Source organism: Echeneis naucrates, chromosome 3 (assembly GCF_900963305.1).
Source record: "Echeneis naucrates chromosome 3, fEcheNa1.1, whole genome shotgun sequence".
NCBI lineage: Eukaryota > Metazoa > Chordata > Actinopteri > Carangiformes > Echeneidae > Echeneis > Echeneis naucrates.
Window position 1 is genome coordinate 4,815,148 of NC_042513.1, and position 27,365 is coordinate 4,842,512.

Sequence of the window (27,365 nt, forward strand, 5' to 3'; positions counted from 1 at the left end):
TCTCTCTCTCTATATATATATATATATATATATATTTATATTTTGAGTTGTTGTTTTGTTTTAGTTTTTTTTACAAATAGCAGACAGAAAATCAGTGGCATAAAGGAGGATTGAGAGTCGAAGTTTGTGCACAACTACCAGATCAGAACGATATATTTGTTGAGGCATCACCTAACAGAACCCAGCAGACACACCAGGAAGCAGCCCGGTCTCAGCCTAAGCCCTGGACTGTTGGCACGTGTCATCCTTTCCTCCTGACTTCTTTCCTGTCGATCTTTCACAGTGGATACTTGAATAAAGGCAAAAAATGCCTCCTGTAAAAAAAAAAAAAAAGATAAAAAATGTATTTATTCAGAGGGCCTGTGCTGTGGCAGAAACATGGAGGGCATTCTTTTGGGAATTCAATAAATGTATTACCTAAACAAGAAGACAAGAAACTGAACCCACAGAGACCTGCCCAGTTTAAACCATTGTGCATTGTATCTGAGCAAACAACCAGGACCGTAAAAAAAACTCAAAATCCAAGTATTTTAGAAATCCCTTTTTGCAGTTGTTTTCAAAGGTTTGAGTGATAATAATATACCACTTGCAGACATAGATGTCTTGAATCGCCTCCATCAAGGGTTACCTGCAGACTTAATCTGACTGGTGTGGCTCAGTACAAAAGATTCAGGTCCGTGAAGACTTTTTTTTAATCTAAAAGAAAGATTCTCTACCCAATCTGGCTCAATGACAGATTTTATTTTAGAACCAAAAGCTAAACAAAGACACTGATAGGGAAAAAAAACAGCATGATTTGGAAGTACACTAGGCTTTGCAATGAAATGGGAAGTGGGTATTTCAATTCTCAGTAATTATGATAGTTCATTTTTGGGGTTTAAAGCTTCTGTGTGAGGATGAAAATCATTTCTCAAACTGCCTCCTACCTGACCTGGCATTACATTCTGAGCTAGTGGTGAACAACCCAAGATAAATATTAATACTTCATTAAGAAGCTATGAGCCAAAAAAATAAAAATATCCAATTTTTTGAATTTGGGCCAACAGTCATTTTCAGTTTAAAATAAGAGAATTAAATATTCCTCTTTACGTATATACACAGCTGTGCTGTGAACATGTATTCACTTATAAACATATAAAAATACTTGTCAACTAGTTTGATAAGAAAATAATGTATAAAAGTAGAGTAGAAACATTTAATCAAGTCCATCACTTCCATCATCTGATTTTCTTGTTGTTTATATATTACAAGATGATGATATGAAAAACAAAATGCAGTACTTCATTTGCATGCCTGAACAGAAGTACATTAGTGGAAAGGGAAGGCAGGACAGTATTTTGTCTGTGGTAACGACAGCTCCACAGGTGGAGGGTCCGGTGAGTTCATGTCCCATTGGAGATGGGTTACTTTCTGATGAGGTGCATCGCAACGCTTCCGCCTGTCCTGGTTTTCAGACCAGCAGACCATTGGGGGAAAATGTTTTGTAACAGAATAATTGAGAGACACGAAACAAATATATTTCCACTGTGTTACTGGAATGATATAAGAGTAATTTGATCTATATTGTAGACTAAATGTTGGACAGAAATGATGCGTTACATTGGAATGATCTGACCTAAACTGAATTCTGAAATCTTGATTTGCAACAAATTTATTTGTTAACTTGTTCATTTGTTTACTTGTCATAAGTTGAATATCGAACATACGGTGTTCAGTGCTTTGATCCAAAATTGTGTTAGTTTGAAAAGCAACACAATATACTATCATTAATTTGTCACTGCATCCTCTGATAAATGTGAAAACAATGTACAATGTCCAATTTTGACGGAGCTGCCACCTACCAGAAAAAGATTTCAGATCAGTTTGCTTCCCACTGTACATTGAGGAGATGGCACAGAATAAAAATCTTTGATCTATAAGACTTAAAGGAAATCAGATACAGTAGATAGTCCATATTTGGCAGTTGAGATGCAAGCTGAAACCACAGACAAAGAAAATAATCCACTGCAGAATGCCAGAAAATTCTATCATTGTAGCTTTAAGGGCCATCTAGGTTTCATATTTATATACATACTTCTATATTCACTTTCATATATGTAAAACCAAACTCAGCCTCACACACTGTACTGTGGTGATTTAATAGGTCATTAGAAATACACTTGTAAAATCACAACAAATGTCACTTATGTACAGTAGCAGATTAGCACATGGGAGTAAGGATGGACATGGCACAACCTACACAAAGCTTCATAAGATAATCTCTCTGCTCTGATCAGACACTGGAAATTAAAGAAAGTCGTTAACATTCTGGATATATAATTTTCATTCAATCTCGGTAGCAAGTACAAATGTTACTACAAGGCAAGAGAAGTCCTTCAGAGTACAAAACATTTGTCAGGCTGATTTAGAAGGCAATGTTTAGTGTTGGGACTCTCTCATGTGATTTAGATTACGGCTGAAGGTAGAGTGGTGTTAAAATTTGGCACTGTCAGTTGTCCATAGTGATGTCCTGGGAACAGCAGCTCCTGGTCATAGTATCTCAGAAAAGGCTGTCTGAAGTCATGCACGTGGAGAAGGCAGCGGTCAGTCATCCACTTTGGATGTGATGTCAGGCAGAGTGGGTGGGGTAGTAGAGAGTAGCTGCATGAGTTACAGTGATAAGGCCGACTCAGACGATCACACAATGGCAGCCGCTTTTGTCTTTCTCTTTCCTTGTAGGTTCTGGTGACGGTGGACATTCCTGTTCTTGAAATTTTCTGGGAATTTGAGAGGGAGCAAATCCATTATGACACACTGGATTTCACTTTTTTTCTTTTTCACAAAAGTTTTTTTTTTTTTTTTTTTTTTTACTGAATTACTTTTTCTTAGTTATGGTTCACAGAGAGTGAGCTGCAGGTGGACAACAGCAATATCGCATACTTCCAGTCAGAAATTAGAAACATATTACTCGGCTGACTATTCAGGTGCCTTTAGAAACCACTCACCTGATTACTCTAACCAGCTCGTGGAAAGCTTGATCTACGTTCATGCGGATTTTGGCTGAAGCCTCCATATATGTGACCTTCAGTTGTCTGGCCAGCTGCTGCCCCTCTTCCTGGGTTACCTGCAGAAAAAGGAATAAGACAAAAATGACGGACGGAAACCTGATTGTCAAGTACATCTAAGAACTCTTTCCACAATCCCTCAAAACAAACCATGTGTTTATGAAACACTGCCATCATGTTCTGACAAGCAGAGATGAAGCAGTCAAGAAATGTTTTGGAAATAGAACACGTTCTTTGCACACATACTCACCTTTAATGTAATACTTGCATACGAACAGGGGCTGAACTACATCCAAACTACAATTTTGTGCTGTGGATATGTGTAAAGTCCTTTCATTAAGGCTTTAAAGTTTGAGTGGGCGCAGATTATGCACTATCAAAACCTTGCGGCCATTTTTGCTGTTAACATTTTCTGTACAGATGATCCCCGCAGGAACTGAACAAACCAGACTCAAAGAAAAAGAAATTATTTGCACAGACACAGACCCCGCAGAATTTACTATAATACTGCAGTTCAGCTCATACTATTAGTGCACATGAATTAGAATGTAGTATGCAAAACACACATGTTCACACTTTCACATCCAACTGAAAGTGACCCTTAACACTGAAAGAAGAACTTTCCAATTTAGCTCTTTTCTCAGATGCTGAAAATTTTTATACAGCATTAAAAATTAACATTCATTCTTTATACTACAGTACTGTGTATTTTTCTCCTCTTAATTTCTGTCCAGTCGTTCTAAATCAGGGACATTGCTGTTCATCAACGCCAAAAGTTAAGTGGTTTTTGAGTGCATCTCATTTTGTAACATTTTTAGTTTAAACTTACAACACACTTAAATTAGCATGTGGAATGCATCTGGAACACAGCTGAGGTCTGCCTGCACCCTCTCTACACAGCTGTGCATATAATTTGAGACTCATGCAAACAGAAAAATTAATCAGGACCAAAGGTTTAGCAAAAGAGAGCAGGACAGAAATATTTATGACACTGACCAACTTTTGAATGACGTTCGACATACCGCTTTGCCAGGTTTGATGGGTGCTATTAACATGAGGACTGAGCTGCTCAGGTGTTGCTTACTTACAGTTTGAATAATTCTATTTAAGCTTCCATTAATGGCTGCTTATTTCATGCAGCAAGATGCCCCCATTATCTATAGTGCCATCCAATGTAATGACTAACATCTACAGTCTCATACGAACCGCTTAACCGTGTGGGAAAAAAAAAGGTGCAAAATAGCCATTGCAGCTTGTTTTAACACTGTCAACAGATTTCCATATGTGAGCCTGTAAAGCTCCTTTTCACCATAAGGGGGTGGTGTGGCTTCAGTGGAAGAAGTGACACTTTACCAACAGCCAGATAATCCATCATGTCATCACACCCCCTTTTCTCTGCATCCATCCTCCCCTCCTGACACCACCACCTCAACACTCCCGCTTTTAAGCTTTCAATCACACCCTGTTGTAATTTAGCAGTTAGCTTTACCTGCAGCTCTTGCTTCCTCTTCAAAGAATGCAGATGTGAATCCTGTATGTGATATTATCTCTAATCCTTCTCAAATCTATCTGTTCAGATCTGCAATTTGTTGGACTTACTTGTCTCTGTAGTTCCAGATCTGCTTTGTTTCCTACAAGGATCATTGGGAATTCATCTCGGTCTTTGACTCGGAGAATTTGTCTTTGGAATTTGTAGATTTCTTCAAAGCTGTAAAACATATTACATTTGGTTATTTTCTGTTTTCTTAACAACTTAAGTGGTTTTTGGTTGAACTTGCATACATCAATCTAAAGTTGTACATACGTCATTGCTGTCATGGATTGATCTGAACATGTTGGCGTAAAGGAAAAAGTCAGCCACATTATTACAGAAAGAAAGAGGTGCTCAGTGTGCTGACTTCTCTGCGGCCCCACTATATTTCAACCAAACAGCACACGTACACATAAATGTATGTAAAAGAATATGGAGGAAAAAAAGAGGGAGAATGAAACCAGCAGCCCAGCCAAAAGGCCCAAAGACAGCCTGGTGAGCACATAGTAAATCTGGAAAGACTTGACTAATATAAATGGCGGAAGGAAAGACTGTTTACAATATAAACATGGGGAGGGGGCTATGGGTGGGGGCAGGGGAATGCAGCTCTCTGCACTGCTGGGTAGGGACACAAAGACAGGGAGGGTGGAGTGTGACAGACTGACTACAACAAGAATACAACACAGAGTATGTGAAAAATATCTTCAAGGTGACTCACGCACTGATAAGAAAGTTGCTTAAAGTCAAACTTTTTTTTTTTGTGTTACTATTAATGGACTGTGATATCCATTTATTGCATCTACACTAAGTCATTATCCTTCTGCGCATGTATGTAATCCTACCCCAACAATCTCACTTTTTCCTGCTAACTCTTACTTTATTAAAGCAGCTTGACTCTGCAGTTTAGTTCCTTTGCTATATTTCTGACAAAGTTGCAGCTGTAGTAATGTTTGACGTATTAATCCACACATGCTGATACTATGGTAACCACGGCTTTCAGAAAATCAACCAGTGCTTAAATTTAGGATGGATTACAGTTTATAATCTTAAAGATTTTAGCTTTAAATGAATTCCACACTTTTTATTTTGGATGACATTTAGCAGGCGGTATATGCTTTTCTGCTTTCACCTCATTCTCAACCTGACACATTTGTTGTGTAACGGACGAACATGAATTTTCAATGCTTTTAGTGCCTGTGTATACTGAAATGCAAAAATGTATGTAATAAAGAGAGAAATTAAATTCTTAGCAAATTTCATACGTAAATGGAAATATCCCTGTGCGAGTCCCATACTATTGTTTTAATACCATATGTGATTTAAATAGAAAGCAAAGGTACACCGATCATTGAAAGCAAGAGAACAGGATGAGGGAGGCAGGGTTGAGAACAAAGGAAAATGACAGCAAAAACAACAGCAGAACGGTCCGGAAGTGCAAGCGGCAACAAGTGAGAGTTTCAGTGCATGATTTACGGTGACAGGCGGAGGAGGGGGAGAGTATGAGACTGTAATTGTGAACAGTAAACAGAGACGTGCTAACAGAAAGAAAGAGAGACAGACAGAGACATGATTGTGCAGCGTTGAGTTTGCAGATGAAGGGAGCTGCCACTCACCTTCCTCTGTCAGTGACTGAAAAGACGAGCAGGAAGCCCTCCCCTGTCCTCATGTATTGTTCTCGCATGGCTCCAAACTCTTCCTGTCCAGCTGTGTCGAGGACTAGAGAGTGTGCGATACACACATTGATACAAAGTCACACATACACACCAAGAATAATGTGCAGCAAAACTGTTCACTCAACAATCAGTTCTTCAAGTGCAATGCAATATAAACACAGCCCTCTCTCTCTCTCACGTGTGTGTGAGAGAGAGAGGGCTGCAGACAGTGTGTGTCTTGGTCATATTAGTTTAGAAAAATGCACTTACTGTCAAGCCTGGCCGGCCTTTCGTCAATCACACATTGCTTGGTATAGGAGTCCTCAATTGTGGGGTCGTAGTCAGTGACAAAGTAGGACTGCAGGAGACAAAGTACAGGCTCTGAGTATATGTGGGGTTTGTAATTATGTCGGTTCAGACACACCTTGCGTCCCCCCAATTCTGGGTTATCAGGCCACAGTATTAACTACAAAATTATCTTTGCAAACAAGAAACCAACATTCTATGTTGTTTCATGAAAAACGAAGCAATTATGCGCACCCTATAGAAGAAATCAAACAGTGACTTCAGAAAACAACACTATTTTTGTTTTCTGAGGTGTCTCTGGAGCCCCAACATTCGCTTCTACTAATCACCCTGCAGCAATAAGCAGTTTCACCACTTTCTTTGCACGTTGCATGGCAGCACTCTCAAAAAACTTAAGTGTCTGATTCCTCTGACTCGATTTTGCCACTTTTCATGCACAAACACACAACTGTACAAGCTGAAATTCTGCTAGGAGTGAGCACTGGGTCTTTACATCACAGCTACACAGCTACTAAAATCAGATGCCATCCAAAGGAATGGATATTACAACAAACAGTCCCTCCTTGTATTTTTGATTAAAACACACGCAGCCTTACTGACCTCTACCTTTACTGCTGCCCTGCAGACACGAGACAAACACTGTCTGCAGACACTTGCGCAATATGAGTGTGAAGTAAATATTCCCTCGCACAACAACCACAGCTTAAAGTTTAGAGAACCGGCTGGTTTTCATGCTAATAACACATTTATGAGATGTTCCTTCAGCTGCAGCAGTAGCACCGCTCATTCCTCAAGGCTTCGATTCTTTCACTCTGGGGCCAATATCTGGTCTCCTAGTAACCTAACTGGAAGGGTGGGGCCAGGGAATAGGGAGGAGGAGGAGGAATCATGCATTTTTTACATTTTTCCCATGTTTTGTAGTTCTTGCCCTCCTCTGGGACTACTTAAGTGGTGACAGCTGAGGGGAGTGCTTGGGGAATGTCAAACCAAAGCCTTAAAACATGGACCGATCGGGAGAACATAAAATCCAGACAAGATTCCCTGTCGCTCCAACAACAAACCAAATTAAACTTTTACAGTTGTGTACGTTTAGCATGGAAAAAGTGCCCACTGCCGCAGAAGGAGGCAAGCCAAGGCTTTCATCATCTGAACTTAATGTCTCTGTAAATCTTGAAGAAACCTAATACAGATTTAAAAAAGAAAAAAAAAAAAAGAAAAAGAAAAAGATGCTGAATCATTCAATCATAATTCTCATGAGCTCAACTGATACATCTGACCAACACAGCCTACAGATAAATGAGTTAACATCTGTTCAAAGTATACCGTTGTCACATGGTCAAATTTTGAATATTTGAGTTCATATTTCAGTTTCACCAGCCAATATCTCCTCATCATCATCATTTTCCCTCTCAAATATCAACATTAGCAATAAAAAGAACCAACGCCATTCAAGCTTGACAGATAAGTGAATGTCTGCAATAGTTATTTGTTTTATTTTACATCCTCTACATACTAATTTCTCCGTCCTCCCCTGCAGCTTTCTGTTACTGCAGGAAATGCAGGTAATCTCTCCTGCTCACTCGCAGCCACTCTGCAGCATCCAAGTATGCTGGCCTGTGTCACATCCACTCACCACTGTTCAATAATTCATCAGTATAACTGCGTATCCTTGAATGTGCTTCACTGCGTCGCACTGCCATCGCGCCATCAGATGACCAGACAGACACAGAAATAGACAGACAAAAAAGAATCTGCTCAGCTTTCTTTTGCTCACCACTACCACCACCACCACTCCCCTAGACATAGCTACAGCACGTGACTCGGGCTTCCCGTCAGCCTCTTATTCCTATTCTGTCAACCTCGGGCAGCCGCATTGAGCACCGCTCTCCTCTGGCTATTCCTCCCCTCCCTCTACATGCATGGGTAGTGTAGCTACTACACTTTGTTCTGGCCGGGCTGATTCTCCCAGAGCCCTCTCCCGTGATAGATGAGGCTGTTTTGCAGTGCCAGCATCACCAGTGCCAGCACTAACAGGGGCTGTAGTTCGGCCTGGCAGAGCTTCAGCTGGGCAGCAATAGTGCAACCAGCCTGGTGTGGCGGTGCAACATGACTCAGGAGGAGTACCGATAAGTATGTGACATAAGCCAGCCTGACTCATGTCTAGTAATATGTCCAGTGTGTCATTATATTGGTCCATGACTTCATTATATGTAAAAGGCTCCTAAAACAGAATAAAACAGGCTGTATGAGTCAAAGCTGAGCCAGAGTTTGGCGGAGAAATAAACGCCACAAAATTACTATTATGTCTAACACCTGGAACTCACTAGGCACCAAATCTCAGTGCTTTTTGACTAAAGAGCTTCAAGTGTAAGAAAATGACAAAAAAATTCCAAACCTACAAATATTTAATGATTAAACCAGTGGGGGGGGAGTTATTTATTAATTAGTTTAAAAAAACAAACAAACAAACAAACTATAGTACTGGAGGCATGGAAAGTTTTAAGATCCTATCTGTCCTAATGCAGCAAAAAAAAAAACAACAAAAAAAACTGATATGAGTTTACTCGGCTATCTGCCAGATTATTTCACAGGTACGTACCGTGGAGGCAGACGAATTCCTGGACATGTTTCCATGACAACATTTGAAAGCTAACGTGAGTGAGACAGCTGACAGTTACAGCGAGGTCATCAGCTCAACTCTTAATGTGTGACTATAGTTTGTACGGTACACACAAATGCACATAGATGCTGTACAGTGGCCCACGTGCACTGGATCATAGAATATTCGGTTACATTCCCTCCATTCAGAGGAAATATCAAGTTTGCATGGAGAAAGGAGTGACGATTAAAATGCCAAGAGCAACTCTGATATAACTTAGGCAATCATTACGCTTGTGCTGACATGACCGGCATCATGGGTGTGTGTATTTATGAGCTGGAACACCAGTACCAACCCTGGATGTTTACCTGCATTCCAAAGCAGTAACGTTAAGGTTACAGTGGATTGTGGAACCAAGGAGTATCAGGTAGACCAAATTGGTCTACTGAAGCAAAACAGACAGATTGTTAAAAAAAAAACAAAAAAACACATAAAAAAACAAGAACAAACCAAATAATGAGAGTGAAATCCAAGAGCCTTCAGAACCAAGCAACATTACAGTTTGGTGGCAAGGTGGGTCAGGCCCACAGCCCCAGTCAGCGCTACAGGAAGGAAACTCCACCTCTGCAGCAAGCAGCTGGCCTTACCGTGCCTTCAGGTGGTGGTGACGTCACAGACACCCTTTCCCGCCTACCTGCCAAAGTCCAAACCTGTCAGTCAGTTCCCATTTAGCATTCCAACTATACATCCCAGGCCTCCATCCACACCCAGCTAATGCAGGCTCTGGACTTCAGGAAATCCCTAGGAGGCCTGTTTTCACCACGATTACAGGGATGGTAGATGATTCTCAGCTGCAGCACAGCTTTTTTTATTGTCGGCTGAAATTTCCACACAAACAAGAAAGCAAAAAAATAAAAAATAAAATAAAAAACGGCAGGAAACATGATCCCTAACTAATTATATCGGCATTATCAAATACTATCTTCATTGCTGTTAGTGTTATTTGAGATGAATTAATGGTTTAGATTTAGTTTAAATTTACAATGACGATAGAGGAAAGCAGAAAGTCATCACATATGAGAGGCTCAAACTGTAAAAAAAAAAACAATAAAAGCTATAAATTACTGAGTAAATAGCAACAGTTTTGTTGAAAATCTCCCCTGTGGGTCAAATACTTTGTCAAATGTCAAAGCACTGTCAAATGCTTTCAGCAATTTAGCCATTCCAGGTTTAAAAAACAAAAAAAACACAACCAAAAATCTGTGCAGATTGAACCACATGAACAGCAACCAATCAAGTGTAGGTGCATGATTTCTAAACCAAACTTCATTATTGGCTGTTAGTATCAAATGCCATGTGACTTTCATGATTTCAATTAAAACATGCATTTATTTTGAACAAGTGTTCCTCAGTGGAGACATGAAGCAATAAATCGTGTCTGTTACAACTGCTGGTTGCCATCTTCAAGGAAAGCAAGAAGGGGTGATATGTGTAGGCGTGTAATGCTTGCACTATGCACCCACTTCCTCTCCACAAAAAACAGCCTCACTAACCCTAAATATAGACGCTTTTCCATCTCTGTCAGTTATCCTACTTGATTGGTTAGAGACGCCTCCTCAACTCTACACCGATCTTACATCATTTACTACACAGAGAAAAAACCCCAGATTTTCACAAAAAAACCCCAAAACCTTAGGCTATAAAATAAATACATAAATAAATGAACCACACACTGCACCAACACAAATGAGGAGAAATGGTGTGTCCGCTTTCTACGTTGTCATAATGAAAGGGAATGATGAGCTAAAACAAATAGTCATCAACTTACTCTCTGCATATGGCCCGTGCCCACTGAGAATTCACAGACATTAACTTGGAAAACATAGTGATGCTTTAACGAAAGAGAAATGTAGATTAGTTGCCATTGATTGTGTTACTCCATGGAAAAATACTGTCAGCATCTGCAGATTTAGGCTATTCCCCAACCTCCTCATTCTCTTTACCGACACACCACAGCCAACCATACCAATTTCCTCTGATGAGGCCGATGCGTGCTACAAACAATTCTGTCATTGGGAATGGTGAAAGATCTCAAATGTAAAGCTTTCTCGCCAATTTTATGTCATATATTCACATTTTCTGGATCACGCAAATATAAATAAGATGGAGGAGGTGGTGTGAAAAGGAGCTGAACAAGCTGAAGATGCAACAGCCTCATGGGCTCTCAAGACCCGTGCTCGTTGGTGCAAGTTTGATGAGAAGCTTTTTTCATGAAAAACTGAAGACAAGAGTCAATGTTTTTCATGATAAAAAATTAAAATTACAAAAACCATCTTGAATGATGCAACTTTTTCATTTGCATCACGGCCCTACAATAGTAGGACTCAACCCTCACTGATTTTTTAAAGATGTCTGTCTAATGTTCAGTGAGAAACTCTTCCACACCACAACGCACAAGCCAGTTGTGTTGAATGCTTCATCCAATTTGGCAGGTATCCGAAAAGCCCGACTGAATAATAGGTGTTAAGGTGTTCAACCTCACACAAGAAAGAAATCTAATAAGAGTATAATTTAGTTGGAGGAAACACATCTTCCATGATCAGGAGAAAATATGACTCTCTTACAGTGAGAGTGTTGAGCTTAATCTTCATCGTTCTGCTGAAAGTGACCGAGACCTTTGCAAAAAGGAGATGGACAGGAGGGACCCCCGCAGGAGGCCAGGGCGGGGTGGGTGTGGGTTACCCTCCAGCTGACAGGTGAAATGTTCCATTTGTAAAACTTGCTCAGTGGTCCAAAGCCAAGGGCAGCAATTTCAATTAACGGCACAAACGCCATGCCAGACAGTCTAGAGCCTGCCAAGCTGCAACCTCTGCTAGATCCCGATCCCATGTTAACATATGTAAAGTCAAATTAAACCATTTCAATATTTTAAATATGTGCAAATAATATTAAGGTAACAATCAGAATGAAAATGCTCATGATGGCACAAATGGCACAAAACTTTAACAGTGAAATGGTAATTGAATGTCCCGAGTGTGGGAAAATGAGAATTAGATTAGCACATTTGAATTTTTACCCAGATGACACATGGAGGGGAAATCATTATTTGTTTCACTGGGCTTTCATACAAAATTTAGATATGCACATAAATGCAAACAACTATTGCAAACAAAAACATCTTTGGGAAATGTTCTTTTGCTTTGTACTTAAAACATTTCAGCATAAATCTCATTACAGTGAAAAAGGTAAACGGTGTCAAGGTCATATTTGTTTTTTTATTACATATACATTACACACCAGAGCAGTCAAGCATGGATTTATCTCCAAGAATAGAAAATTCTATTTGGGGCATTTGTGTATCACTTCCTGTCCTCAGACCTGTGAAGGGACCATCCTTGCAGAACCTCCTGGGTTAGACATTGAGCAGCTGTTGACAATCGGAGAGCTACCATTAGGGTTTAATCTTAAACAGATGTAAGTGAAGACCAATTACTTCACATCTTTACACTCTCTGTGCTCCTCTATCGTCATTTTACTTCCCCTGCTGCACAGGATTTCACACAAATGTAATGAGTACTTAAGAGAGCCTGAAGTGAGAAACAGTGGAAAAAATAAAACAGAATGAAAGGTTTGAGGGGGAGGGACATCGTAGGCTACATGGAGATCGAGAGTAAGAGAAAAAGAGGGGGAGGCAAAGGCATTAACTTCCTGTGGAAACACCCACTTTTCCCATGAGCTCATGCAAACCAGGAAGGTCACTTATTCAATACCTAATACACATGGAGAGAAAGAGAGCACACAATGTGTCTATTGCCTTAAAGGGACACTGGGGAGCATTCTGCTAAAGCTGGGAAAAATTCATGACAGGACACACTGCTGCTGAGTACACAAAGTTTAGATTTCCATGCTCACAAAACTCTTAAACCACAACTGCAAAGCTTAGAATTCGTACTGCACAGTCATCATCAATACCGGCAACGTTTCCATGAAATGCTAGGAGTTAAAGGATAAGGTCTGGGTGTAACGCTGAACGTCGGCATGATGCCAAAGGAAATGAACCTGTGTGCATCACTCGCCTCCTCCTGATGTATAGCAGATCAATAACAGGTCCCTTTAATCACTCCTCTTTCCTTAAATGTTGACAGACCGCGGAAACCCTCAAGGATAATTAACTTTTCGTTAAACTTCTGCCTCAGATGCTCAATATTTACAAGTAGTTCTCCAACTTGCTTAAAAGTGACAACAAAGGTGAAAGTGAAACCGCTGCCTGAACTCTGCTGTGTAAATGCTGAGCCTACAACTTATATTTATATTTCATTATTATACCAATCTTATCTCATTATACTAATCTTATCCATTATATTGTTGCAGCGACTAAAATTACTCAATTATCAAAAAATGATTCATTTTGTCAGCTAGCTCATTGCTTGACAGACTCATCATTCCAGCTCCAGTAAATGTCAATGTAAATTAGATTTTACTGCTCAGCATGGGTTCAGTTTCTCAACAGAGGTGCAATAGAAAGACTGTAGCGAACATTTATGATATATTCTCCCTTCTCTCTCTCTTCCATATAGGCTGTAATTTTTTTTTTTTTTTTTCTCCACACAATTTATTCATTACCAGTTTGTTTTTAGTTTGTTTAAAGCCTTTCTTACGGTCTCACTTTTCCCTACAAGAGTCTGTTTTAGAGATGTTAAGTTGCACAATACCAGATGATAGTAAAGCCAAGATTATCTGTGGTTAAGTTGGCGTGAAACAAGCGTTATTATATTCTACTTGGATTTAGTACAGCTATGCTTGATATACAGTATACGCCGACCCGCCGGAAGAACACACAATGCTATAGAGTTGGGGACAGCACTCATGCAGAGAAGAAGGGCAGGGATGAATGTCCCACCAAGTGGGCCAACTCCTGACACAGTCCACCCCCTGCTCTCCCCTGACCTCTGTGGCCTTAAGACTTCAATCACCCTGCTAAATATCAACGTGTGCTGGACTCTGAACACTTTTGAACCTACTCAAAGCCGAAAAATCAAAGCGGTGCCATTTGAAGACCTTTTTCCACAGGATCACTTTGCTCAAAGCCACCTCTTTTCTCTTCAGTGGTCACATTACAAACTATTTCTTTATCTCCATTTTGTTGAATTATTAGTGGTGACCTGTGCAAATACTTTAGAAGCCCACAAACTGATTAAACAGAATAGCACAAAGACGGAGAACTGTATGAACCGCCCGTTATTGTTCTAGTTGGTCATGTGACATCACTCATGTTCCCCTTCCCTGCATTAAGCCTGTTCTAAGCCGAGCCATTGATGGGTTATCAATGTTGTTTTCTCTGCAGCCCTGGGAGAGACAGGAAATAAAGACTTATTTTGATAGGAGGTACTCTCTAAAAGGGCCTGGTGATCCTCCTGACTGCATTTTGCTCTGGTGAGTCTTCATCAATGCTGGCTTTTGTGGAGGTGGGAAAACTTTGGCCCTTGTGATGCCATATGAGCATCAACACAATCTAAGTTTAATAAGTGTATGAAATAAACTACACTTGCAATTTCTGAAGAGACTGTGGTGGGACTGCTGGCTGCTGGAGATGCTAAATCTAAAATGGTTTTTTTTTTGGTAATAAAATAATAACAATCAACATCTGTTATTTGTTTGTATTGAAAATCTTGGAAATGAAGACCTGGGTATTCAGGAGTGTGAAACAGTGTTCAGGTGCGTGTCACTAATAATTTAAAGCCATTTTTCTTTTCTTTTATATTTCCTTTTCCTGCTTGTAGTGTACAAGACGCATTAGCTGAAATGAACTGGCAGGTGCTCCCTGACTAAAAGTGTACAAAGTAATAAAACTAATTTCAAATAAGGGCTTTTGAAAAGACTTCGACAACAACATCAGTCAGGCGTCACAAGTGGCCTAATCAGCTGATAGTGACCTGCTGTAGACTCAGAAGTTGCCATGGGGATTTTATTGCTCAGTTTCGACTATAAGAGTGAGGCATGGACTCAGTTAAGAGCTGTCTTTGAGTTAGGTATACCATCCAAAGATCGTAATCACCTGAGGCTTTATATTTTTGGATATTTTCAGAGACAAATAACTGCACTGATTAAAACCGAGTTAGATTAAATATTTGCCTATGGTGTCAAAAATGTGCCTTGAACAACAATTTGAAAAACTACTCTCATTCCTGTTTTCCTCCGGATTCCCTGCTCTTGATTCAAACTGGCACGAAAAAGCCAATTTGCTGTTTTCCTGCTACTTTCAAAGTCAAAGCTCAAATTCAGTGAGTCACTGTGCTTTGGTCGTCACATTGTAAGAAAGAAGACAAATTTGCCTACGTTCTTGGAGAGAAATCATGTGTGAAGAGTGAAATTGGTGGCAATGACGATGCACTAAGCTGACTTTAACACCATGTAACAGTCTGTGTCTGATGTCATTCACTCTGACCTTGATGGAAATCCAAACTGTGAAAGATATCAAAACACAAGTCAAATAGTTGAAGGATTTGAGACTCATTTATAGCCAAATTGGTTTCTGCAGCAAAAAGTATGCCAATGTAGTGTTTCAAAGATTGTGTTTTCAAAGATTTGAACATTGCCCAAGTTGATTTCTCAGGTAAAACTTTTGTGAAAACATAGCTTTTTTTTTCCCCTCGTTCTTTTTTTTATGAGAAAATATAATGTAATATAATGCATGAATGGAGTTGTAGGACTAGATAGGTGCCCAAAAAGTGAGTGGGGGCAAATAAATAAATAAAGAAAGAAATTTTTTCACCCAAGGACAACATACGGTGGGATTGCTTTGTCAGCAGTCCTAACAATGAAGCAAAGGGCTGACAGTGAACAATGCAGCCAGCTCATCTGGCAATAAAGTGAAAATTATAACACAAACCAGATACAGTATAAGATAAAAATACCTGTCATTCATTTTTCAAACATCATGCATTTTGTGACATATTGAGAAGTGTGTGTCTGGCGTGATATTCTTTGCATGTTTTTTCCCCCATTCTGGTCTTTATTCAGTTCTTCTTTCTCTGCTTGCCTTTGCAAGTCAGACTGCACATGCTCGCATCAACAAAGCATTACTTTGACGGCAACTCAGTGAGAGAATGCCAGCTGCTGCAGTGGCTGTGTGGACAGAGAAACTACTGTGACTATGACTTTCAAAAATCCATATAAAGTCACCCAGTGGAGTGCGGCTCAGTCTGTAGTATGTGGTATGGGAAAACTCAAATGACTAAGTAATGGGATGCTGAAGAGGATTCAAAACAATGATTTGCAAATATATCGAAATGTGTAGAAATGCCAGTATTTATGTATTATTCCATATTGACTTTTTTTTTTTTTACTATGGATTGATTATTTATCTGCATTTAATGTTCCGTTGTCAATAAAGCTGTTCACCTGTTCGTTAAACGAACGTTTATTTTGCTGTGTTGCATTATACACAGTTGTTTCTGTTACTTTGCCTACATTAGTCGATATAAATGGGGCAGAGAAAATAATAATAAATAATAAAAACCTGGACTACACTTTTTTTTTTTTTTTTGACATTGACATATCAGTTATCTTTTTTTGATCACTAATAATCAGTAATGACCCTGAAATATGACATACTGGACCGTCCCAATTTAAAAATTTATAATAATCATTTCTGAAAAGATTCCGCTGTAGAGCGTCCTGCAGGGATGTGCTCATCTGCTCTACAATCTCCACACTTAACAGTGCCACAACTGCTGAGTGTTTATTTCTGCACCAGGGTACTCTGCTGCCGACTATAATTCTTAGCATGGGGTGATATGTCAAAGGAAATGGGGCCATTCACTTGCATCATGTCAGATACACAGCAGCATTACTGTTGTGTGCTTTTAAGATAGCAGTCCGACAGCAATAGCAGCAGAAATGATATTACTTTAGCAGGCAACTCCCCGTAAATAAAGCTAATGGGAACATTTTCTCTCAGTAATGGTCATCCTTTCCTGTCCTGTCCACATCAAGACTTCGCACAATGATCGCAATCAAAAATTGCCCACATCCTTGGCAAAATTATTTCTTGTTATAGAGCAAATAGAGATGGGTAAAAAATTATGAATGATACCTGAATAAATTAATAAATCAGAGTCAAAATTATGTGTGACATGAAGTATCCTTTGAAATCAAGATCTCAAACGAATGGACTGTCATGCTGCTGTCGGTCACATGAGGATAAAATGGGTTATTCCAAAGGCATCACACATTGAGAGCTCTTCTACTATTAACCACACCTTAATTGCAAACTGAGAGTTAAGAAGATTGTGGACCTTCAATTTGTTTTTTCTTCAAGTGATAAAAATGAATGACGTACAGCAAAATTCTCCTCACCAGTAGCTCGGGACTTCAAAATCAAGAACTAGCCAGCTTGTAAGCAGGGTAGTGTGTGAGGGTGTAAGTTCTGCATGTTTTGAGTGGCAACTAGAGAGGTTAGACGCTACTTAACTACTACTGCTGTGAGTGGACAATGTTTTGGTTGGACCTAGTCAGGCAGCTGTTGGCACTGATGTACTGAGGGCTTGCTGAAACCAACTGGTGCGGACAGTCACATGCAGTTGCTGTGTGTGCCGAATGAATTTTATTATCAATAACTGTGTCACTGATCTTAAACAACAACAACAAGTGTATGTACACATGTACCTGATAGTAACTCAACAGCCTCTCTAATCTGTTTTAATATCAGTGGGAGAAAGACCTAGAAGCCCAGTTGTTGAGGAGACATGTCCTTTGTCATCAGCACATTTGGACAGTGATTCGTGCTGTAACGTCACTTGTTGAGGGGTTGTCTCATTCCATGCCTCACCTCCCGCTGATGGACAGCAGGTGCCCCAGAGGCCTTTGGACAATGTCTGCATGAGATGTGGCAAATGTCCACCAACTGCCTGGCAGGCAGCTCAGAGCTCAGCATCAGTCACAAACGCCGACATATAAAGAACCCTTAATTGTGTTCCACCAAACAAGTTGCAAGAAAAACGTCCTCTGAATGTGCCATGTGACAGAGGGAAGTACTACTCTGATATAACCTACTACTACGCTGATCAGATGAAATAGTGTACAAACATTTGGAAGATGAAATGTAAGAAAGTGGTCAGAATGAGATGCTAAAATCAGAAGTATGTCAGTTTCCCATAGCCATAGTTGTTGTTATACGACTCTGAGATGTGAGACCTGATACTGTGGCCAGTTATTCTGAAACAGACAGATGTGTGAACATCGCACAGTCGCCAAAAACAACACGGAAAGACCCGCTGCTGTCTGTCTGTCTGACTATCTGAAGGTCAGTGACCTGAAAACAAGTGGGCATGCAGCGGCTGAAAAAAACATTTTATTTTACCTTTCAAAAGGGAAAAATGGAACGTTAGACGTAAACAACTGCTGCAGTCTTTTAGTCCTACCAATAAAGTGAAACGTCTACATATATCACAAGTCATATCCAACATGAGCTGGAGTTATACTGTTGCGGATATGGAACAAGACATTGAAAAGCAGCATGTGGAAATCTGTTGACATACGTTTTTAAAGTAGGGTGTTTGATAAAATTTGCCAGTGAATAATTATTTTCCTGCTACTGAACAAGCATTACGCTATTCGCCACAGAAACATAACACTGTGTTATTTTTGTATTTTAACAGCATTTTCTGGCAAAGGTCAACAAAAGGTCCCCATGGAGTAGTTTCTACATGGCTGCCAACATGACAGGCCCCAGGGTTAACATTTCTATCCCACTCCTGTAGATTTCTGCGATTCATTGTTTTCTATGTGCAAATAAAAGGATGAATGAAGGGTTGTTAATCCCTCCCCCCTGTGGACGTGGAAGTATGTCATATTATGTTGGGGTGTGATAAATATTTCAAAAGAGAGCGCACGGTCAGACTCAACTCACAACTTATGAAACCATGTCAGTAGCATCAGTACAGGTACCTGAACAACAGTTTCCAAAACATTACTATGAGAAGTCCGACCATGTTGGCTTCATTCATTTCTTCTGCAAGAAACCAAAGCTCTCAGGTGTAAAAAAAAATTCTAACCACACACTGTGCATGAAACATTAGCGAAATGAGTAAACAAATTATATATGAGCAAATATGAGCCGCCATTCAACGTCAGCTTTAAGTACTTGACATTTGGTGTTTTCTTCAAAGTGCAAAGACACACACTGCTATTAATTTTTAGAGCATTATAACAGCTTATATCAGCCTAGCCTGACTTTGATTTACATTTTAGATGTCTAATCAGCTCTTTTAAATCTGCGTATTATATTAAAGTTGCTGTATGATTTTCTAATTTTCAGTCATTTGTTAATGTTATTCTTTCTTAGAGGCCAGGAACTGAAGGAATCACCTGATCACAGATTTGCAACATCTGGTGGGCAATATGCAGGATCGCAAGTTTACCTCCTTTTCTGATGCTGCCATTTACTTTCTCTCTTGAACATACAGTGGTTTTATGAATAATGGAAGTGAATTGTCTCTGAGTAACGGATCTCGCACAAAACTCAATGTTACATTCAAGGCTACATACGAGGCAGGGTGCAAGTGGAGGAGCTAGATGATCTGATTTGATAATCTGAATCATTTCTCTTGACATGAAAGAAGCATGAGACAGTCATCTTTGCCGGATAATAAAAACCATAGAGGTAAAGCTTCCACTGAAAAGGGAAAATATCGTAATGGACAATAACATAAGTAATAACATAATAATAACAAAAGTGATGATGAGATAAGAGGTATTTTGGAAAGGAAAAAAATGTGTATCATTAACATGTATGATGACCAAAACACAGAAGACAGTTAGTGATTCTAATAGACAATGGATCCTCTTTATTATTGAACTGACTACAATAGACTGGTTCAACATATCTAAACAGAGCAGAGTCAACCATAAAAAAAGCACTTTAGAAAATAAGTTGTCCTTCATGTTGTATTTACATCTTTACCATAAACTTGGCTGTTTTGTTCCTCCTCCTACTGAGACAGTCATGAGTTTCTCATTAGCTTCAAGCGAAAGAGATGACCTGCTAGTGTCTTGAGCTTTGGGTGGGAGTGTCTTTACAGATCTCTTACTCCCCTTTTTCATGGACATTCCTATGGTGTTCTGTACGGGATTTTTCCAGGCTTAAATAAACTAGCTCAGCAACAGGATTGTATATATAAGTGCATTTAAACAAGACTAAAAACATAAAGCCTACATTACAGAATAGGTGGATTGTACAAACACTGGAGTCATTACACATCTAACTCAAAGGAAACGCCTTGTGGTTATGATAATCAAAGGGAATAAGGAGATTATTTCCTCAGAGGCACGAAGGTGCTCAGCAAATTTTATCCAAGGCTGCCCATTAAATACTAAGACATATAAGATTTTAATTATAATAGTATATTAGAAGTTTTGCCTGAGGATGCCACAAGAGAAAAGAAAAAAGAAAAAACAAAACTCAGCTCTGACGCCAAACTATGCCAGCTACCTCAGAAACCTGACCATGTAGTTGAGCAACAACTCTGAAAAAGACCCCACCGGTCACAAAAATCACAAAAAAAAAACAAGCTTATCATAATATCTGTTTAGAGTTTAAATGACTTCACGAATGGCGGCATATGAGAAAGAGATAACGGACATAAGGGAGCTACAGCACAGACTAATGTGCAGTTAAAATGATTTAATTCTCTTTAAATCTTTTTCTGACCACAGAGGAGTTAAAACACTTTCAAAACAACAACGCGGTGCAGACCAAAGTTGCATTTGAGACAGATTTCAGTGGATCAGCAAATATTACCTGACCCTGTTCATGACCAAGAGTCTCAGTTTAACAAGTAGAATACATCTTTCTCTACATTCATTGACTAAATACTAAAAATTACCAAACACTTTCATTTCTCAAGTAGCCTATGATATCCAGCCTCCTCTTATCTATTGGTACACAGTGCACATTCATTTTTAATAAGGAGACAGGAGAAATAAATCCTAGAAAATTACAGCCCCACTACAGGTGGAACCTGGCACCAGTATCTCTCACAGGATTTGTGTAGTAAAGTGTTATTTTACAATCACATTATATTGGAAGTTACATACACTCACATATTAGTGTGCATAAATCGCTTTACATTCAACTTAATCTTGAAAAGAAATCAATCAGCAAAATCAATAAAGCTGCGATGTACATTTGCATACTGAGTGACTGCCAAACTATTCACAAAACCATGAAGACTGTTTAAAATTCCTTAAGCTGACTTTATTCTCCCAGGTAACATAGTCCTGCTTGTTGAGATATATCATATTCATGTAATTACATAAACAATGACTTTACTTTTATATCTTTTTAAGTGTTGTGTAAACCAACAAATTGCTTACTTGTGTGTTTGTGGTTACTCTCTGTGAGAAATCAACAGGTGACTATCCTCTAGAGCTAAAGAAATACTGCACTCTCATCAGGAACACACACACACACACACAGCTGAAAACCCTCGGCTAAGACAGCGCTTACTGTTTTACAGTTCACTCTTCCATTACATAGAAAAGATATGAACTCCCTTAAAGGACATGAAGAGACGGCTGTCAGAAAATAAATGGAATTGTTTGCACTCAGCAGTGTGGCATGTGACACATCCCTGAGCCAGACAGAAAGCTACAAAAAAACTGCCTGCATCCAAAAATGGGTTGAGAGTATACCCAGCTCAGGGTTACAAAGCAACTAAGTCTCAAACACGTAAGTGTCACTGCGAACACTTTGCCTAACCAACTGTGGCTGCTTCTGAGAAATGCAGATGAAACAACATGCACTGCCTTCAGCTCCAGGCTTGTTATCATTACTATATCTCGCCTCCATTTGCCTTAGGACGGCTGTCTTATACTCCATGTTTATTTTACTGAATTACTACTCATAGCGACATTCTTCCAAAATGACCTCATAACTAGGTAATAGCCAGAAAATATGTAAGATATGTAGAAAGGGAGGAAGAGTGTAAGAAAGGCAAAGAGAAGTTGCTTATACACTTCAGTCTTGAAAAATACTCAAAGAATGTTCTTTAGGCCAGCAATCCGGCAACCCAACATGTCATTCCAGCAGCTTCCTCTGTGACTCTGAGTAAATCAAGCATGTTTAAGATATGTCATTATTTCTGGGATAAAAACAAACCTACAGACAGACACACACACATGCACCAGTCCATATGCAGTCTTCACATGGCCAATGTGAGTAATGTTTTCCCTTACTTGGGACGCTTCCTCCCTGACAGACGTCACATTAAACAACACTCTGCTCCACAACCTTTTGCCAGATGACTCAATGTTATGTCATCCCAATGCTATTTTAGCTTGAGTCAACTGCTTGGCATTAGGGTGGCCAGCAGCTCCAAGGGACCTGCCACACTGTTATTATTGAAGATATCATCTTCTATTCTCTGACTCCCAGAAATCTCTGCTTCAGCACAGTAGCCTGTATTTGGTGATAGACTCCTCAATATCGAACCTCACTGCCTTTGAGAATTTAATGTAAAGTGTGCACAGAATCTGGAATGAAAGCTGTTTTGAAAGTTGACATAAAATTATTTATACTGCTGTCACATATTCTAAGTCAAGAATTCTTTTTTTATTTTTATTTTTATTTTTTTGGACAAATGTGTTTGTGTTAAAGAAACTTAAAGAGTTTGGAATACTTTTCTAAATAAAAAAAAAAGTTCTAACAGTATAAAGGCATTTCACATGTTCAAACAGCAGAAGATTGAAACATGCTTCTAAAAATGGTAATTGTTTTGTGGTCACCCATAGCCACCCCTAAAGCACACACATGCATTCCTGCACACAAAAACTAGCAGTAGCCTTCCTCAAGGGGACTATTTTTACTAGCCTATTTATAGTACTAACTACCTACCTATTTGATGACAGAATCTCAAATTATGATTCATTGTCTCACCAGCAGCCTTGTACACAAAATTTAAGTTTTTCTGGTCATGAAGTTGATGGAAACTGCATCTATAAGAAATTAGAGCAAATACTGTTTGTGTAAAAACAGCCTTGAAAATATTAATCAGCAAAGAATGAAAGGTTTTTGCGTCACTAAGACACAGTTTCTTCAGATAGCTCTTTATCTACAGCCTGTACTCCAAACGCTTGAATAAAGAATAATAATGAGCAATACTGCAATAAATCTGGGTCATAGTTACAACAAGAACCTGATATTTTGGCAAAACATATCACGTCAATTAATACTCTGTGAAAATATCCTCTAATAAACATACACACACAATTCCAGTATTTCAGGAAGCAGGTCATGTTTTTCCATCCAAAACTAGGAGGTCTTAAGAGCAGCAGTAGAGGGACTTCCTTTGCCAAAGGGCCAAATTCCACATTGTCCATGACCATTAACCCACCCAGGCTGACTCAGACCCCCCCTGAACCCCAGCCCCACCCCCCACCCACACAACATAGTTACACTTAGTTCTAAGGAAAACCTGGACTTCACAACCAGCTGTTAGGTCTTCCCCTGGCAGACAACTTCTAGAAATTTCTGAAGGCGACGCAGGTTCTCCTCCTGCAGTCAGCATCCTGGCAACACTTGGCAAGTGTGAGAAGAAACACGCTATACTTAACACAAAATACATACAAAGTGGATGATCAAGATAAATCCCATAAGAACAGTGGAAAAATAGGTTGTATACACTGACACTCTTTACTCTTTACTTCTCAAATTAAATTTATGTCAACAGCAGGATGTGGGTGGCTTGATAATATCTTGTAAGAGACAGTAACTAGCAGCGGTGAACTCACTCACCTAGCAGAAAAAATATGTTTTTTTGTAATTCAGGGATGAGCTTTTGATTGATGTGGCTGCCCATTATGCTGGCAATAGATTTTCAAAGATTTCTCAGTGGATGCTTCTTCTTTGTTAAATCTCTGTCAGGGTGTAAATCCAACCATCGAACCATCGTTGATAATGATCACATGCTCCTTTAAACGTAAACAATAGCATCTTTAAAAAGTACATTTTAGAGATCATTTTGGTTATCAGGTGTAAGAAGCATCCCAACTGCAGTTGGTGTCTTCACAGTGCTGTTACCGTTACATACACTAAATCAAGTGAAGCGTCTTATGAGTTTGCACTTTCTGTTGAGCCGGAAATGCTCCCCCACTTCAGGTCAGCAGGGTCAGTAGGCTATGGCAAAAATCTGAGCCATAGTGAACTGATCCCCTTTTAGTTAGTATGCAGTTAATGAGCTTTTTGAACCCTCATTAGACACAATTCCCCCCCCCAACACACACATACACAACATTTTCACCCCCACTCTGAAACATGTGCCAGCCCACTATTATCTGACATTCTGGCGACATGCAGCTGCCTGCAGTCTGGTCTCCTGGAAGCCAGAGCCTGCATCAGTAACACATTGACATGGTGGGGGAAGGTGGGGGGCGCACACACACAAGGCAGGGGGGGCAAAGTTTGTCATCAGCTTCGTGCACAGCAAACGTTTGTGTGTGTCCTTTTGTGCTGGAATGCAACCAGGGATAGAAAAAGGTAAACTGTTTACATGCCTTTCATTGTGACACATGAGTTAGTCAAGTAGGCTGCTATAAACCCCATGAATTATCTCTCAAGGGTGTGGAAGTAAACTTTTATTTCCAAGCTTATGCACATTAGTGGGCTGCCTGTGTCGCTGCACTGAGGGGAGCTTTGGATTAACCAGCAGCTTTCTGTAGTGAAAGTCTACACCTGAGCACAAAAGTTAATCATCTTTCAGTGGACATTTTGTGCTGCTGCTTATTTTTCAGTCACTCAACCCTTAACACGGATTTTCTCCGTCTAGTTCACATATTTCTAATGAGATTTGGAGCACTGTGGCGTCGGGGTGTACTTTCTGAGCGATTCAATGACATTTACACAGACTAAAGTGATTTCTATCGGACTTTCTCTGCACTCTTCTCTCTTTTCTGTGGCTTTATTTTTTAATTTATCTTTTTTTATATATAAATACACATACAGTATATATGCTCCACTACTTTAAGCTTCAAGTTTTCCGGCTTCGGTCGGCTCACGTTAAGAGGCAACAACTTGTCGGCAGGAAATCTCAACCTGAATCTGCAAGTTCATAAAACTGGACAAGTGATTTTCCTCTCTTCTGGCTATAAACTGCAGAGCTGAGGCGGGTCCGTCGGAAATCATCGTGTTAAAGTGACAGCAGTTCTTCTCCGATGAATTCACCCAACAACCGTCCCCATCGGACGGCCAACATCTTTCAGCAGCCCCTCGCTAAACGGGTGGAAGGCCTCGGCAAAGTAGCCGAGAGGAAAACAGACCCCGATATCCGCCTCCCTCCTCTCTCCCTTTTTTTTGGGGGGGTGACGGGGGGGGGGCAGGGAAATCAAATCTCGGTTCTCACTGACCTGGATAAACTGGATGGTCAAGGCTGATTTCCCGACGCCGCCGCCTCCGACGACAACCAGCCGATACTTCTCCTGCACCGAGCCGTCCTTCCAGCCTGCCATCGGGGACTCTTCGCTGCGCGCTCCGCCGCCGAAACACTAGAGATCAGCAAACACCCACTTTTCCTGCCGTCAAGCTGCCGAGGCCCTGCGGAGGAGACACCGGGGAGCGAGCGTCGGTGCGGTCCGTCTCTCAGTGCGGGTGGTGGGGGTGAGGAGGGGGGAGGGCCGGTAGACCGGAGCTACGGGTCCATACGCCTCGTCCCGCGTCTCTGCCTCCGCGTTAACAGCGCGATGTTGGAGATGAGGTTCCGATAAGAGCAGCGATCAGCCAGGACACTACTGAAGTCTGGCGCTAGGGGCCCTTCTGCAGGCGGTGTGTGACTGCTCAACACCCCCTGGGCAGAGCCGACACACACACACACACACACACACACACACACACACACACACACACACACACACACACACACACACACACACACACACACACACACACACACACCCTGCGGCCCTGGCCTGAGACTCATATCACACCGCATATAACCCTGCAGTCACATTCCTGCCCCCCCCAACACACACACAGGGTTATAAGTTTAATGCAAACCTCTACATGTATTTTATATTTCCTTCAAATGTTCAGTCAACATCAGACTTCATCAGTCAACTTCCTCACTATGTTGAATACCAAATTAAAGTGTTGGACCTCTGTGAAACCTTACTGCACTCCACCCCTGATTTTACATTAACAGCACCATACAAATGATGGCTCGTGTCTCCCTTTACGCACAAAACTGCCTCTGTTGTTAGTGGCAATGGTTCAAGAATCTGTTACAAACATTTCCCGAGATTCACGTTCATGTTGACAGGATTGCATCATGTTGTTTCTTCAGATTTAATAGCTCCTCAGTCATTTTGCCAATCGCCCGTTCAAACACGTCCCAGAGGTGTTTTATTGTGTTCAGATGGTGACTGGTGACTGGGGAAGCCACTAGGACTTTGGCTTTGTGACAAGATTTATTATCATGCTGGAAGTAGCCATTATTGTGCCCACAGAGGTAAACAACAAAATCCAGACGGGCTGTGGCGTTCAGAGCATGTTTGACTAGTATTAAAGGGCTCAAGAAAACATTCCCCTCACAATCACACCACCAGCAGCAGCCCGAACTGTTGACACAAGGCAGGTTGGATCCATGGATTCACACTGTTGATGCCAAAATCTGACCCCACGATCTGCTGCCTCAGCAGAAATGCAGATTTATCAGACCAGGCAATGTTTCCCAGTCTCCATCTGTCCAGTTCGGTTGGGCCTGTGGCCACTGCAGCCTTGTCTTTCCATTCTTAGTTGAGAGAGGTGGAACCTGATGTGGTCTTCTGTTATTGTAGCCATCCACCACTGAGTTTACTTAATAGGATAAATTCATGAATCAGCAGGTGAGTGTTTTCCAGAAATCTGTGCTGCTCAGTGGGATACATAAAATCTGAATGAACTAAATTCATCAAATCATCAAATCAAAAAGTCAGTTTGAACAGGTTTGCCCCAATAAGGCCGAGAAAAATTACTGTCTCCTTCAATCACTGCAAATACTCAAAAATATATTTGTCAATTAAATTTGAGAACATTTCATATTTTAAGAGATTATCAGAATTATTCCAGGTGGTATGGTAATTATTTTACCATATGTCAGACTCTAACCTAATACATAGTCCGGATTTTTGAACAATCAAATTATGCTACGAAGAAATAGTCACAAATCCTGATGGCTCTGATCAAGTGCCAAAACCCAGTCTGC

At 40.3% G+C, this 27,365-nt stretch overlaps 1 protein-coding gene across 1 annotated transcript; it reads right to left on the reverse strand.

The window, feature by feature from the left end:
- Positions 1-720: 720 nt before the first annotated feature.
- rras2 (RAS related 2) lies at positions 721-25,962 on the reverse strand. The gene is made up of 6 exons (XM_029497511.1): positions 25,534-25,962; positions 6,498-6,585; positions 6,189-6,291; positions 4,644-4,752; positions 2,985-3,103; positions 721-2,756 (listed from the first exon to the last, which is right to left on the reverse strand). The coding sequence occupies exons 1-6, from the start codon at positions 25,633-25,635 to the stop codon at positions 2,669-2,671; spliced, it is 609 nt and encodes a 202-aa protein (XP_029353371.1). The 5' UTR covers positions 25,636-25,962; the 3' UTR covers positions 721-2,668.
- Positions 25,963-27,365: the final 1,403 nt, after the last annotated feature.

Coding starts and splice junctions, on each gene's coding strand:
- rras2 (XM_029497511.1), bottom strand. CDS start 25,635: ATGGCAGGCTGGAAGGACGGCTCGGTGCAGGAGAAGTATCGGCTGGTT. Junction 6,292..6,497: donor AAGGCCGGCCAGGCTTGACA/GTAAGTGCATTT, acceptor CACACTCTCTAG/TCCTCGACACAGCTGGACAG. Junction 3,104..4,643: donor ATCTGGAACTACAGAGACAA/GTAAGTCCAACA, acceptor CTTTTTCTGCAG/GTAACCCAGGAAGAGGGGCA.